The sequence below is a fragment of the Oculina patagonica genome, chromosome 12 (assembly GCF_052425735.1).
Source record: "Oculina patagonica isolate OP01 chromosome 12, crgOcupat, whole genome shotgun sequence".
Lineage (NCBI taxonomy): Eukaryota > Metazoa > Cnidaria > Anthozoa > Scleractinia > Oculinidae > Oculina > Oculina patagonica.
The window spans coordinates 23,250,507-23,266,721 of record NC_135769.1 but is presented as its reverse complement, the minus strand read 5'-3'; the positions used below and the strand labels follow the sequence as shown (position 1 = coordinate 23,266,721).

Sequence of the window (16,215 nt, the reverse complement as noted above, 5' to 3'; positions counted from 1 at the left end):
AAAGATTTCTCAATCTCTCATTTGCGATAGTCTGCATGACCACTTTAAACGACATTTACACTTATATTTTGGAAAAGGTGTATCTTGGACTAGCTTGCGCTGAATATTCCATCGAGTGAAAAGACAAACAATGGAGTGAGAGTAAGGCAATTCAAGTGCTCGCGGCGTCTGCACTTCAGGCTACGTTTGCGAGGACCTTCAAGTTTTAATTCAAATTATGTCACATGAATCGCAAAATCAAGGCAAGCACTTGATAAATAGGCCTAGATAAATAGGTAAATAGGCCTTATCACGGTTTTCGACGCCATCTTGACGGGTAGGCAAAGCCGGTAGAAATTACAGTGTTTGTATTGGAATCCGCCAAGTTTGAAGGATGTAGTGGGGCTAAAAAGCGTTCAGTTACGTTTTTTTAGTTTTTGATTTCCCATACATTCGTCTGTATTTTCTCTGCAGATTTACGTCCCGGTTCGGTTCGCCGGAAAAAAAATATAGACAAATGTATGGGAAATTAAAAACGTAACTGAACGCTTTCTAGCCCCGCTAAGACCCCGCTACATCCTTCAAACACTGTAATTTCTACCAGGCGTCCCAGGCGTCGAAAACCGAAAGGCCGAAGGGGACCTGGGAAAAACTTGACTCGCCCCAGTACTTTTCCTATAGACAACACAAAAAAGATGGCGGTCTGCGGCCGTCGTACGGTGTTAAAGTGACTTGAAAATAACAAGAGTAATGAGTAACGCTTGAACTAAATATGGGAAAACATAAAGGGAAGGCAAAAGAAGCTAAGCCCCGTCATAAACTCAGCAAGAGTTCAAGGTTTGAAGCTGCCTGGGATGGAAAAACGGACGAGTTCGATAGCTTAGAGAACGACCACGACAAAGGAGGTATTAATAAGAAAGTATGGCTTAGCCTATCTTCTATTAACCTTAGAATATTTAGTTCCTTAAGTGAAAAGAATGTTTAGTAATTGCTATGATTTCGGTCGCCTTTTTGTCGGGTAGGCAAATTAAAGTGTTTTGTGGGAAATGATGTATCAGTCAAATCCAAGAGCGTCCATTCCCCCCTTCCCGGGAGAGGGGGGGCATACCTGGGGTATGCCCCAGGCATTTTGACTCCATATAGTGGGGAATTTGATGCAAAACATCACATGCCAAGTTGAGCATTTGTCAGTCAGAACAGGGTCTAGAAGGGGGGGGGGGGGGGGTCCTCATCCCGCATTCCCCCTACATGTACTTTTCCACGCAAATCCTTCTTCCTGCTTTTACTTTCATCACTATCCCGGTTCCAGTTTTTTCTTTCCTCAAAAATTGTATAAACTATTTTCTGCAAAAGCTAATACTGTATTTATTCGGCTAGAAGCTGAGTGATTTTTTTTTCGCCAAATCTTTCTGAGAACAGGTCAAAACTCAACAAAATTGGGGTTTTGGCTTATACTGAGTATTTCCACCGAAAAAAATTTCCAAGGAACAACTTTAGATTACAATAAATGTGAAGACCTTGAGCATCGAGTCAATAAATGGTACTGCCATTTACATGATGTGCACTATCCTGGCATCCAGTTGAAACAAAATACTCTCTACTGTCTGGTCATTTGTCAATAACTTAACAGTTTCAAGGAGACACCACTTGGCACTTGCCTGATTTGTTTCGCTTTAGTTTTGGCTGCTAAAATGTTTATTTGGCTCATGTTGATTTCCCAAATTTCCAACACTGACAGGCAAAAAAACCGGCATGATAAAATACAAATGCGAGACATGTTCTGTCATTAACTCGAACCTCCCACTAACTCAAACCTTCTTCGATTCCCATCAACAGGTATTTTTCTTACTAATTTTACCCTTGATAACTCAAAACCCAATACTCAAACCTTTTTGATTTTCTTGGAAGGTTCAAGTTATCAGGATTTTAGGCCTGGTGCACGCTACTGGTGTACACGACCGTAACATCGTGCCAGTGCATGAACTTCATGCTTCGGCGAATTGCACGGTTTGTGTGCATAATCACAATTTAGGCATGGCTTAGGCACAGTTAAGGCACGATTTAGGCACAGTTCAGGCACGATTTAGGCACGGTTCAGGCATGATTTAGGCACGGTTCAGGCACAATTTATGCACAGTTCAGACACGATTTAAGAACTTTGTCTACTAGGGACAAAGTATGCACATTTTTACGCCCAGTAGTCCACGTGGATTCAAGAGATTTAAATGTAATACAAATGCACTACAATAACGCATTTGAAGATTTTTTAAGTGCATTTCAATTGAAAAAAAAAAGGCCGAAGACGATAACGTAAAGAATGGGTTTTGATGTGTTTTTTTTTCACTGAATGAAATTTTTTTTACACCTTCTCAAAGTGGCAAAAAATTAGGAATGTTTGTACATGCTATAAGACTTACGATTGCTTCAATTCGTGATCTTGCTAGCAAACGTTTCATTGCGTGACAAACAGCTTTGTACTGAATATAAAAGTCTGACAAGCCAACAGGATGGGTATTGGTGATTTCCACTTCTCCAGACCATTAAAACTTAGCTGATGGCTTAATTTCATTTCATTAACAGCACTAAACTATCATCACAACTTCTGTTATATTTACGTACATTTAACTGGAAAACTTGTTTTACACAACAAGGAAATCATTTCTGTATTTACATGCTCGCTAGACTGGCTCTAGACGAAGTGGCTGTGTTGACAGACTTTGTTGACTTAACTTTATAAATGCAATTAAAGACCGGCCAATCAGAAGCTTTGGTTCCCACGGTTAAAAGTATAATCCTTGAGCAGAAAAGTCCGGCTGGTGTGTTTCCATACTGTTTAAGCAGAGAGGAATATCGCCCTGTTTTCCTTTGGTTTATGATTTGTACAGGTTTTGCATTTGAGACTTCTGATTGTAACATCATTTATTTATAGATCAAGCATAAATCATTGTCACAACATTTAAAACAGATCAAGCATCACTCGATATTTGCGCTTCAATTTGACTTCAGACTGATCAAATTAGAAATTACGTTTTAACCTTATTCTTTCAGTTAACGTATAAAAAGAACATAATCTTTCACTCTTTTATAGAGAGCCTTCTTTTTGTGTGAAGGATGGGCACATCTACCAATTCTATTGCAGGTTGTAGATCTTTAGTTAATAAATAAACTCTAAGGAAGGTAAGCAATCGATTTGTATCTTTTGACTTTTTTCTATGTAGTTTTCTAATCTGTTCACTTTTCATTTCATTGTGAAAATTTACTTTAAAATTACACAATGTAAATACACACCTTGCCTTGACAACTCAAATTTGATTTCTGGCCTCATGATCAACTCTTGTTGAGAAATTTTTCCACCAAGTCTTCGATGATTTTCATGCAACGCACAGTTTTGGCACACCTCAGGCACAGTTTAGGCACAGTTCAGGCACAGTTTAGGCATGCTTTAAATAATTGAATCGCACACTTAACGCACAACCAGGGCACGTTTTATGCACAAACTGTTTGTGCCAAGGCACGCTTCAAAAACCGCATTTCGTGCGAGCACGTACCAGCATGGTATAAAAACGCTGTCTAACCTTAGAAATTTGCTTCTTACTCAGAAGTTGGTTTTCCCAAAATTCAAAAATTATCCTATACAGAAAGCTAAACCTTTGAGAATTTCGAAATACATTTGTTTTGCTTTCCATGACAAAAAGAAATGGACATAAAACGCTCTTTTAAATTCTCCGTTCAGGCTGCTTTTGAGTGGATGCAAAATGATACACCACGCTGTAATTCTTTCAAACGTCCTTAATTTTCAGTTATTTGCTATGATTTCACTGATACCGACTATTCATAAACCATTAAATGTTGTTGTCGAAAGTCAATTGTGTACCTTTTATCGAAACAAAGATATCCTAAATTGTGCGTGGTTAGACTCGAAATGTTACGCACGGTGTTCAAAACGGCTCCATTTTTAGCGATTTTTTTCGAAAATTCTCTTTTGTTAGGTCTTATAGCCAGGACCAAAACTATTTTATGGAAAGACGTTATTGAAATGAAACTTCTTACAAAACATCTAGTTTATACAATTTTAAACAACTTCGCAAAAGCCAAAGAAAGTGCAATTTTTAGCCGTGTACACCAGTAGCGTGCGCCGGGCCTTTACTGTACATGTAAACCTGGTCAAACCTACTCATGATTCTTCAAAGCAGCAATTAATTTTACATTTACATAATAATTTAATTTCAGATGGCACTAAGACAAAAGATTATGGCAGAGGATTTCCTTTTCCTTTGGCTATGTGGGTGAGTAGGCAATGTAAATTATAGAAAGAGACCTTGGTTTTTAATTTCATTGGATACAGCTTATTTAGTGCATATTCAGTAAATTAAGTGTGTATCAAGACTTAGGGCTGCAGAGTATACACAGGTTTGTCAGTGGGTTTTTGAGTAGCAGGTTCCATCCAAAAAGTACGGGGGCTACAAAACACTCAGAACTTATTAACACACACTCAGAACTGACCTACTAATATTCCGAGTAGCTGGCACAGTATTCGGAATAGCCAGTGAAATGCGCCATTTGCCGGCTTATTTTGACAACCCTGTATACATGTGTAAGATAAATAAATAAGAGCTTGGACAGTTCACATTATTGTTGAGTGAAGAATGGTAGCAATCAATTTTAAGAATTGCACCAAATTTCTTTAAAAATTCCAGAATCTTAGAATTTTATAATACAAGCTTTCCTGACCTTTACCAGATGTTTACAAACAATTTTGAGACAATGTTTTATCTACACTTCATTTTAGGATCTAGAGCATTGTGATCCTAAGAAGTGTTCAGGAAGAAAGCTTTCAAGACTTGGTTTTGTGAAAACACTAAAAATCTCACAGAGGTTCAATGGCCTCATTTTAAGCCCTTTGGGAAAGCGGTGTGTATCACCCCAAGACCACGCCCTCGTTATGGACAATGGAATAGCTGTAATAGACTGTTCATGGGCCAAGTTAGAGAGCACGCCATTTGGAAGGATGCGAGGTGCCAACTTGCGCTTGTTACCTTTCTTGACTGCCGCAAATCCTATCAACTATGGAAAGCCCTGTAAACTGTCTTGTGTTGAGGCATTTGCCGCTACTCTATACATCATTGGTAAGTTTTACACACCAAACAATATATTTTCTTCAAGAATCGGCAATTTTTACAATGACATAATGCAAAATTAAGATTAATTAGCCACATACTATAGATGTATAAAAGCCTGTTTTTTCCCCATTTTCCAGTTTACATGAAAAATATGTTCTCACTTGTTACTCACTTGGCAGGAAGTTGATTGCAATAAAAAATACATAGCTTGCCAAGATTTGTCTGATGTATTGCAATGTTTTGCTCCGGAAATTGGGCAACCATTCCCTATGTTAACAACTTTAAATGAAGATACCTAACCTTACATTACCTTAACACTGCATAACCACACTTTATATAGTAACATGTTGCTGAAAAATGCATTTTGTTGACAATTTGTTAGATAATAGAACAATATCCTGCTCAATCTTGCGGAATATTGTCTGATTTTAGTCAACCCAGTCTACAGGTCAGTGGCGTAGCCAGGGGAGGGTTCCAGGGGTTCCGGAACCCCCCTTCGGGATATCGCAATAGCAGAAAAAATATTATTGGAACCCCCCTTTAATTCCGCCAGATTAGAAAAATGAAATTTTTGAGAAAATAAAATGAAATCTATAAAGTATCACCTTGTGTTTACAATTACAAAATTTCGTGTATACAAGCCTGCGTTGTACGTGTAGTGCGGATCAAGACCTACCAAACAGTGCAATTCAGGCCTTGGCAGAATGTGACAGCGATTTTTATCCAAATGTGCACAAGTTGCTGCGCATCTTGTGTACGTTGCCAATTACTTCTGCAGAATGTGAGCGATCGTTCAGCACATTGCGCAGACTAAAGACATACCTGCGGGCTACATTGACCAGCGAGCGAGCGTCAGGACTTGCTCTTATGAACATACATTACAACAGACAAATTAACATTAGTGCAACAGTCGACATGTTTGCACGGAAGCATCCACGGCGCCTACTTCTGGCTGATATACTAGCTGACTAGTGAGTGACGGTACGCGGGGAGTGAATGGTACGCCGGAAAAATTACCTGGTACGCGGGATTTTGAGCTTCCCTTCTATGAAATGCTAGCTTCAATTGACGTTTAAATTGCTAAAAAATTATGCTTAGAATCAAGGAGATGCCATTTCTGGGGACCGCAAATTTCAAAATTTCTCGGGGGGGCATGCCCCCGGACCCCCTAGAGGAGAAGCGCCTCCGGCGCTCAGTTTTACCTTCACAATTACAATTCACGTTTGGAACCCCCCTATACAAAAAGCCTGGCTACGCCCCTGCAGGTGTATGCCCTCGTTGGCTAAGTTTTAGGCGATATTCTGCTCATTTTGCAGCATAATTAACTATTCACAGCTGCATTGTTTTATTAATCTCACAGGTCAGGAAGATCTTGGCTCAACACTCCTGAAACGTTTCAAATGGGGATCATCATTTTACACACTGAACAGGTACATGTCTGCCTTAAACTTGTTGACAATTAAATTATTTGTCTTCCTGCAGTTGGAGTGGATCAAGCTTACAGTGGAAGCTAACATCAGTACTGGAACAATAGTAATTGCAAACAGCTTCATTTCAGTTGCATTTGAAATGACAAATTCCCGAATGTTGTCCTTACGGTCATTAACTACATTGTAAGTGGCTTTGCCCTCGAACTGTTGTCAAACAAGCCAGTATGTAAAACTTGTTCTTCAATCTTGATTCTACTACAATGATACTGACATTAAGGGCGCATTCTTTTGGAACTATTTCAGAATAGGAATGTTCGGAATTGATGGTACCCACGTTCTTTTGGGACCTATTCCGTTTTCAGAATGAATGGAATACTATTCAGTTCATTCTGCTCAAGATAGCACAGAATAAATGAAAAAGGGCTTACTTGGAATAGCAGAATATGCATTCTTTTGGTTTAGTTTTGGCAGGAAGTCAATTGTAGCTGGCCACCCCAGGTGGTTCGGAACTCGCGTGTGCTGAGATACAATACTCCTTAGGTCACCACTGCCACCAGTATTCCAATTTCAGAATATGTGTTCTTTTGGGAATTGATATTTCGTGTATTCTGATATTCCTAAACCGGAATGAGAATTGTCAGAAGAATGCATCCTAATTTAAGTTGATGGAAAGCATGATATTTATTCCAACAACATCTGACACTGGTGGTCATTGCCATGATCTGCAGTTATTTTTAGATTTTAAAAGTTATTTTGTTTTAATTGCTCAGGGTTCTACTGGATCGGTATGCTGCTTGTAAGTCTAGCAAGGAGGTTGTTGAAGTTCAGGCAAAATGGTTAGAGGAGTGTGAAGAGGAGCACAATGCTCACTCCTCACAAGGTACATGTGCCCTCTGCTTCTTGACTTAGAGCAGTGTCCCCTTGGGGGCAAATTTTTTGCCTGTTTTTTTTTTAAGCCCCAGGATTTTTGATGGGAAAAGGGGGTGGATGCGAACAAATATTTTATTCTAATCAACAATTTTTTACAACCTACCCAGTGTCATTGCTCTTATTTTCTATTGAACTGCCTTAATTTTTGATTTTTGGTGGATTAAGAGGGTTGCTGGCCACTCAATCCAGTCCTGCTCCAGTTCCTATCCTTTAAAGATCCGCTGTTGTCTTATAGAAGTTTAGTTTATTTTGTTGCAAATCCTCACTTTAATAGTAAATGTTTACATCATTGTTTTGGGGGATAACATAAACCCTCTCAGGCTTTTACAAGAGCCCCCATTTATTGATAGTATCTACTTACATTTAGGTATGATAAGCTAATAGTCTTAAGATTTTTTAATGGGCATTGCTGGTGTAATGCCCATTACACCAGGACAAAATAAGTTAAACATACCAACAAATAGAATAGTCTCGAAGGTTTCTTTAGCTTACTAATCTTTCTTCACTTTCTTCTCCTTCATAAACATCTTATAAACTGTCATAATGTCCTGACTACAGACCTATGGTAATAATCTTCTACTGCATGCAACCCTGAAGAAAACATAACAATCACTACAGTGCCCCTTAACAAGAGTAGTTGCTATGCAACCTGTCCAGAGATCACTCACTTCAAAATTTGTTATATATTAGTTGACAATAAGAATCAGAGAATTTTTGCAATTTTTGAGTACTTCAGAAATGATCCATCATTATTGATTTACATTTTTATATTATCTACAGATTTGATGGACATCGATATGACCAAGGAACATTTCAATCCTAACCGACCCATTCTAAGGTTTGTGGAACACTGAAATGAAACTATTTTCTTTCAAAAATGCACATATTTAGAAATTGTTCTCTTAATGGAATCACTGAAAAAATGTTAAAGTGTCTGATTTTAGTGACCAATAAATCTGCAAACATTGGATAAAGTTGTGATTCTCAAGATTGATTATTTTATAATTTCTCCTTACAAAAAAATCGCCAGCTGGTGAAAATTTCCTTGATTTCCTACCAAATTCTTTGAACTTACATGAAAAGAAAAGAGTTACATTTAAGACAAAATCCGCCAGGACTTCGAGTAGTTATTGGACAAAATTATGTACCAAAACTATTTACACCTGATTGCAAGCTTTTGTGTTACTGCTTCAAATATCTTATCGAAAGAAATCTTTTCTAACAACACCAAACATCGAAAACAAATTTCGAAGTTCCGCTGAATTCCTATGAATCGCTTAAGACGAATTTCCAAAATGGCTACACGTGAGATTTTGCCCATACCTTGTGAACTTTGAAATTCATTTTCTCAGACTCTGATAAGAAATTGTTGTTGGTGTTATCACGGATAATTACTTACATCTTTACCTTTTATTAAGGGTAGGAAATAACGCAATAGGATTTAAATTATTCTGGTACTTGATTTTTGTCCAACTTTAATAAATATTACTCGACTTCCTAGTGGATTCCGTCTTAATTTGTCTGAATCTAGGAGCCGCAGCGGCCAACTGACTTGTGGGTTTTACCCTGGATTGAGCGTCCAGATTCAAGCTCTGGCCGGGGTCACTGTGTTCAGTTGTGTTCTTTCGCAAGACACTTAGCTCTCACAGTGCCTCTCTCCATCCTGGAGAATAAATTGGTACTGATAAACTTTAAAGGACAACCAGGCAAAATTCCTATGGTGGTAACCCTGTGTTGGCCTAGAGTCCCACCCAAGGTGGGGGGTAATGAATACTTTAAGTTTCTCTCTATTAGGAATTCAGGATATGCTTAGGAAGTTTAGGCCAATTTGACCCACGTGCGGCTGTATCTTTTTTAATTTGTTTACAAATTTTGATGGCGTTTGCAAAAGCCTTATTCGAAAACACCTTGCCATCCAGTCAGATCAAACGCTCTAATTATGCCATTTATGCTAAAAAAAAATAAATTAATATGTGATTTATAATTTATGCTGAATTGATTTACAGCAGTGATGAATCAGATGATAATAGCAGTGAAGACAGTGAGAATGATGATGATGATGATGATGATGATGATGATGACGACGACGATGACGAAAATGTTGAGTATACCGATGATGATAATGATAATGAAAACTGCGAAGATGCTGCTGCTGCTGCTGGAAATGATGACAATTTTAGAAAAGGTAAACATAAAAAAGATCAAGAGGAAAGTCATGGCGAGGAAGATTTACAAAGTGAGGGAGAAGGCGCGTGTGGTGGTCTTGGCGAGGACGAACTCTCCTACGATGACAAAAAGCTGCCGAGTTATGCAAACGATTTTAATTCGACAACTGAAGATAGTTCGTTTGAAATAACCAAAAGAACTGGACTTGTCCAGCTGGAAGATACATGTAGATAGCGTTGGTGTATTGCCTTCCCATTGGCTGGCACTGGAACGATATTCAGTCATTTTTGCGATGTATATACTGACCTTGACTATTCCAAGGAAAACCGTACGACACTGACTGAAATATACATCAAAGAGTTGATAATAAACCAAAAGAGAACAAAGATTAAGACGTATCTGTAAACTCAAAACGATGCTCTCAAAACATCGAAATCGAAACACACTAAACTCGAAAACGAAGCACCCAAAACTCGCAGACGAGACACACTAGACTTGAAAACGAAACACACGAAACTCGAAACTAAACGAAGCACACAAAACTCGAAAACGAAACACACTAAACTTGCAAACGAAACATGCTAAACTCAAAAACGAAGCAGCCAAAATTCAAAAACAAAGCACCCAAAACTCGAAAACGAAACACACTAAACTCACAAACGAAACATGCAAAACTAGAAAACGGAGCAGCCAAAACTCTTAAACAAAGCACCCAAAGCTCGAAAGCGGAACACTCGAAACACGAAAACGAAACACGCAAACTCTAAAATAGACGATTTGCAGGGCCGTAACTAGCAAGAGGCCAGACGAGCGCGAGGCACTTGCTGCGTCCAAATTTTTACCCAAAATTAAAAACAAAATATCTTTTGTTGGTAAAATAATCCCCAGTTGAACAAGATTGATTCTTTTCAGGAGATACCTCATGAAAAATGTCTCTGAAAGAGTTTCATAGCTTCTAGATTTCCAAATATTCTGGAGGGCATCCCCCAGAGCCTATTAGCAAGACCTTGTCGCGGAGATATGGAAAGGTCTGGGCATTGCTCAAAGCCCGGTGCCGGTGGGCAAGTCTAACTCTAAGACGAAGCAAAAAAACTCGGTTGTGAAACACTTTGATGATACAATTTGTAATGTAGCTATTTGTAGGCACGAGCTGATTCCACTGATTACTGAGGTCGTAGCCCTGTCGCCCCACATTTAAAGCAATGAATAATTTCCGCTGACAAATACTGAAAGGCTTTCAATAGGTCATTTACGAATGCCTTTCACCTCTCTTTTAAAACGAGTCATCATTTGAAACTTTTCATATATCATAAAAAGTCTCTTTACCTTATTGTTACTTATTTTCGCGGGAACTTAATTTCGCGAAAATGGAACGTGCATATTTCGCAGGACTTTATTTTCGCGATTTGGCCAAAAAATACGCAATTAACATAAAAAATACAATATAAAACGTTTGAAATAAATTTTCGCGGGTCTTTAATTTCGCGATTTCGCGAAAATAAGTAACAATATATTATCCCATGGTGAAATAAAACTCGTTTTTATATAATAAAAATAGTTTCGCGCGAAGACCCGTTTTGACACTGAGGCAAAGGCCAGTCAAAAAAGCGCTTATTTGATTTTGGCTCATATTGGCTTGAGTTTTATATCTTGGTTCTAATCATCGCACTTTAAAACATTGACGATCATCAAACGCACCTTAAACTTAAACAGCGTTTTGGTGGCCATTTACTGTTTCATGTAAATAAAGAGCCGTAGATCTCCTTTTTCCACCTATTAACTTCAGAGCCATTAACAAGTTTCAGAACAGAATTTAATTTAGAAAACGAATTACAAGAGTTCCTTTGAAGGACGCCGAAATGCAAAGAAAATTTCCATATAAATAACTTCTAACTACAGTACATGTATACCAACAGCTTCACGTGAAGTGACGGGTAGAAGAAATTTTTAATTTTAGTAATTGTTATTCAGTACATTTAAAAATGAACTGAATAACAATAACTCGTCTGCGTTCTCAACTGAGGTAAAAGGTTTGCTATTGCTTCACTTCGAAAAAGGTAACATTTGACAAAAATAAATACTGATAGTAAAATCGAACTATTTCAGGAAAAGTTTAGGCAAAACAAATATTAGTTATAATTTTTCACGTCCGTGTGTTTTGTACTAAAAAAACGGCGTTTTGGGCTTAATTAAAAAGAACCTATTTACTAAAAAAACGATAAGATAATACAGTCAAAATTACTTGTTCCGATGTGAAGCCAGAACTGGAGATATATATTGGTCATTCAGTTGATCTAGCACATGGCTAACACTATTTACGAGCTTATGTTAGGTATTAGAATAACACGGAATTTTACTCAAATCATGACAGGTACCGTAGCCAGAAAGTCTATGTTTTACGGCTCGTTATAAGCTTCATGACTGTTTATTGGGCATGGCCATTATATAGGTGCTTTATTATCGGGTCTTGTGTGCGTTATTTTAGAGCACTGGTTCTCGTTGTCGAGTTTTGCCCGCAGGGTGCTTCATTCTCGAGTTTTTCGAGTTTCCTTTTCGACTTTTTGGTGCCTCACGCTCAGAACTCCGTTTTCGAGTGCTATCGGTTTTCGACACCCCATATCACTGTCTCATCGCACGGAAGTCGTTCAAAGAACCCTGTAAAGCGATAGTGAGCGATGAAAATCGGCTGCATTAACAGGATCTGCCTTATTACAATGGTCTGTATTGAAGGATTTTTGTTTAAAAAAATATCGGCCGACCTCACTACTGTGCAAATAAACATTGCCTGTTTTAGATTTTTCAAAAAGTCAATTGCAAACGTAAATTAAAAAAGAAAAAGGTCAAGGTTTGGCTTTATGCCGGCTTTCCGTTGAAAACAGTGAGGGGAAAATTTGTCGATGTTACTTCAACAACACTTTGAAAACAAAAGAGCACTGAAAGTAGTTTGTGAAAGTCGGCTAAACGTGCTAACCACCTGCCTGTCCTTATTATAATGTAACACCTTCTACCTGAATGAGGTTGAAAAAGAAGCTAATATTTAAAGCGGCTGAAAATCGAGCCTACGAATTTTATTTTTCTCCAGAGGGTATTGTCTCGAACTAAAGTCTTTATTAGACTGTCCACAGCCTCTCTATGTTTCAACGCAAAAAAAAAAACACCCCCTCGCGCCGTCCGTTTTGCACTGGCGTCCAGTTCTCACGCTGTTCTTTCTCCGCGCTTATCGAGCGAAAAATACGAAAAAATAGAGGGCGAACATTCTAAGACTTTATCAGGGAGTTTAACAAGATTGCAAGAGGGAACTAACTTTACCATGCACTAAAATGCTACAGTAAAAGTTAAATTCGCAAGGGTGTGAACGACAAAACACTCACAAGAAATAATTGCAGGATATGACCAGAATCTAGTGTAAAATCCTCATTGTATTTTTTTGGGGCTCCGTTTAATCCGTGAGGCCCCAAAATTAAACTTGGCAAATGGCATAAAAAAGACTGAAGTGCTTCGCGGTATACTGTTCCGTTCGGTCCCCCCCCGGTGGGGGGGCGCCGGTTTAACCCAACCAAAAAAGGGGTACGATGTTTATAAAACGCTGTCCGTGAAACTGTAGTCAGGCTAAACTGATATGAAATGGAAATGCAGACAAGTACCACAGCACTAAAATTTGACAAGTACAGCCAGTCGATCCAACATTGACTATCTTTCTGCAAACTCGAGTATGCTCAAAGGCTTGTAATATCTCTGACTTTCGGATGTCATATTATGTTTAAAGAGTTTTTCTATGTGGTATTACTAATACATCTAAATTTTTCAGACGCTCTATCCGTTTCAAATATAAACCTGTCAATCATTTTTGTAACGCAAATTTCAAGGGACGTTGAGCAAATATAAGCCCATGGTTTAAAGGAGCTTTGTCACGGACGACACATTTTGAAAAAAAAATGGTAACGATTTTAAAAAAATTGGTCGTTTGAAATTTGTCTTAACCTTTATCAGTCGAACCCATTCTTGGTTAATTTCGCCTTTATATTACTCATATGTTGTTTTTTATGTAAGAAAACTATTATTTTGAAGATTCCTTCAATTTGAAAGGAATCAGAAAAATGATTTAATATACCGTGACATTGCTCCTTTAAGGAATTTAACGGTAACTTATATTGTCTTGGAATATTAGTCATCTGAAACAAATACCATGGTCTTTGAACATGTGCTTGTCCAAAGGGAGTAGTTTTATGTTGTGTGAGTTGAAGTTTATCCATTGTTTCTCCTAACATTATATGTTACAGTGGAACCCCAAAATAACGATCCTCGATATAACGATATTCCCGGTATAACGATGAGAATTTAGCGGACCGAACGTAAAATCTTCCCCGATACGATATTATAAAAAAAAAAACAGTCAAAATTTGAGCAAAATATTGAATTTAATCCAATAACATAACAGAAATCGAGTAATCTCTAACGTTCCTGACAACAACTTTGTACGATGATATACGAAAATGATACTGTGTTCTACGCCTCTTTATCCAGTAAAAAAAGTATATGTTAGGTTTGCCTTGATATAACGATATTTTCGGTTATTTTACGGCCATATCGTTATATCGGGAGTTTCGATACAACGATCCCTCGATATAACGATATAATTTTACTGCTCCCTTGGCATATCGTTACGGGATTCCACTGAACTAACTTTCCGCGGGGTCGCTAATTTCTGGATTTACTAATACACGTGAAATTGGGGGTGAAATTACAGAGAAGTACTACCCAACGGAAACGAAAGTTGGTTCGATATAAAATCGGGATCTACTGTAACAGTGAAATTTTATGGCTATTTTTGGAGGGTCTTTACTTTAGGGGAGTCGTTATTTTGGGAAGTATACAGATCCGAGCAGAATTTTGAGCAGACGACTTCCGTAATGCAGAATAGAACAATTTTTGTGCTAGCGGAATTTTTCCCAAACCTTCTCCAAGGTAGTTCAACACTATTAACACAAGTAGAAAACAGTAGAAATACTGCTTGAGCTAGCCTTGCACTTCAAATTTCTATCTGTACAACTAGAAATCTGAAAAAAAAGAAACAAAAACAAAACAAACCAAAACAAAACCGTGGGTATGCTATATTGCGTGCAAAGGATTATTATCATATTTTTAAGTGTCACGTGCCACGTGCGTCACACAACAGGTGAAACCATACGGTCTTTACATTCAGGTTTCTTAGCTTTTCTTGAAACAATGCGAGAATTTTGTCACGAATTTATACTTGCAACAGTATAGTTTTATAATGGTGAATACTGAATCGGGATGCGGATCCCTGTCGGCTACACCGCCGATCTCTAACTGAGGCATTATTCTCGGCCATTCTTGTAACGTGTGACAATTTAGTGTCCTTGGAAACTCTGACGTCACAGAGATTATTCAAATATGAAGAACTTGTCAAGCCTCATTGCATATTTGGCGTGGCCAATCAATCCTAATCTCTGGTAAATTCTAGAGGTGTGTTTCTTCGTCGAGGAGTGTTTGCTCGATCTCCGTGTTTACAGCCAGGTAGGAGTCTTTGACTGTACATTGCTTCTAAATAGATATTATTAGAGTATAGCCCATGTTATTTTGAGCTGTAGCGACTAATTTCGTGTGTCCGTGATAAGCTTAGTGTCTGAAAAACACCTTGGCTCAACGCCTTTGTTATGGAGAATCGGAGCGCTTTATTCTTCGATCGGAGCTTTGCTTCGCCAGTGTTAGTCAATTATGGGCTTTTTCGAAGTCTTTATTGAAAGCAGTTGTAAGCTACACTTATTTTATTCCTTGGGGACTTGAAAACAGTGATAGATCACGCATCGGGGTGCGTGTCCGTGTAGCAAACCCTTTGCATCAGCGCTGCACTTATTCGCCATCGGGTTGTTTATGCTGCATTTCGCAGGCAGGATCAACTATTTCGATGCTATAAATTCTGATTTTTTTTAGCACAGACTTCTGTAGCGCCAGCGAGGCCCTCGGATTGGCGTCGACAAGATTCAAAATCGCGGTGTTTTTATTTTTAATATTTCCAGGGTCGTAAAAATGTAGAATGGTCTGAATCCTCACGCAATGAGTACCACCTATTGCTCGCTCCTCATACATTGTGCATACAATATGTAACCTATATGTAGCGGGTTAACCGTTTTTTTTTGTCTTTCTTTTTAATCGGTCTCGATAGATCTTGTTAGGGTGATTTTCATTGAGCCAGCGCGCTTCTCATTACAAAATAATTTCCGAAGATTAACTGCGCGTTTTGGCTCCATCAGTTGAATAACGTATTGAATTCAGCCATGTTTGTGGTAGTTTGGCTGTATTCATATTACAAAACCTTCGATCAGTTGTTGCTGTTTATATTATCGTATCGACTTACCCGAAAACAAATGTTATTCCAGATATTTCATTCATTTACGTTTACAATAGTTCCCTTTCTGGCGATAACCATGTCGAATCAAACGAGACCTGAAATTAAATGTATTTGGTCGAGGCGAATATTCATGTTGATATCATGTCATATGAATTATAGTTGAAACACTTGCCAGTCGTCAATTTCAGGGTTGTATGTCACGCAACCTTTTTATTGA

General features: G+C 38.2%; 1 protein-coding gene across 2 annotated transcripts; it reads left to right on the top strand.

Moving 5' to 3' along the window:
• Positions 1 to 673: 673 nt before the first annotated feature.
• Positions 674 to 10,011, top strand: LOC144632644 (18S rRNA aminocarboxypropyltransferase-like). Of its 2 annotated transcripts, none has more exons than XM_078491324.1 (7): positions 674 to 884; positions 4,210 to 4,265; positions 4,769 to 5,105; positions 6,460 to 6,529; positions 7,300 to 7,409; positions 8,240 to 8,297; positions 9,469 to 10,011. In XM_078491324.1, the coding sequence occupies exons 1-7, from the start codon at positions 752 to 754 to the stop codon at positions 9,857 to 9,859; spliced, it is 1,155 nt and encodes a 384-aa protein (XP_078347450.1). In that variant the 5' UTR covers positions 674 to 751; the 3' UTR covers positions 9,860 to 10,011. The 2 variants fall into 2 exon arrangements, with proteins under 2 accessions (XP_078347450.1, XP_078347449.1); XM_078491323.1 differs by having other exon boundaries at positions 9,466 to 10,011.
• The last annotated feature ends 6,204 nt before the right edge of the window (positions 10,012 to 16,215 follow it).

What these genes read in the sequence shown, in the direction of transcription:
- LOC144632644 (XM_078491323.1), top strand. Translation starts at nt 752, where the DNA reads ATGGGAAAACATAAAGGGAAGGCAAAAGAAGCTAAGCCCCGTCATAAA. An exon ending in CGCTACTCTATACATCATTG is followed by an intron (nt 5,106 to 6,459) that starts GTAAGTTTTACA and finishes TTAATCTCACAG; the next exon opens with GTCAGGAAGATCTTGGCTCA. An exon ending in TCATTTTACACACTGAACAG is followed by an intron (nt 6,530 to 7,299) that starts GTACATGTCTGC and finishes TTAATTGCTCAG; the next exon opens with GGTTCTACTGGATCGGTATG.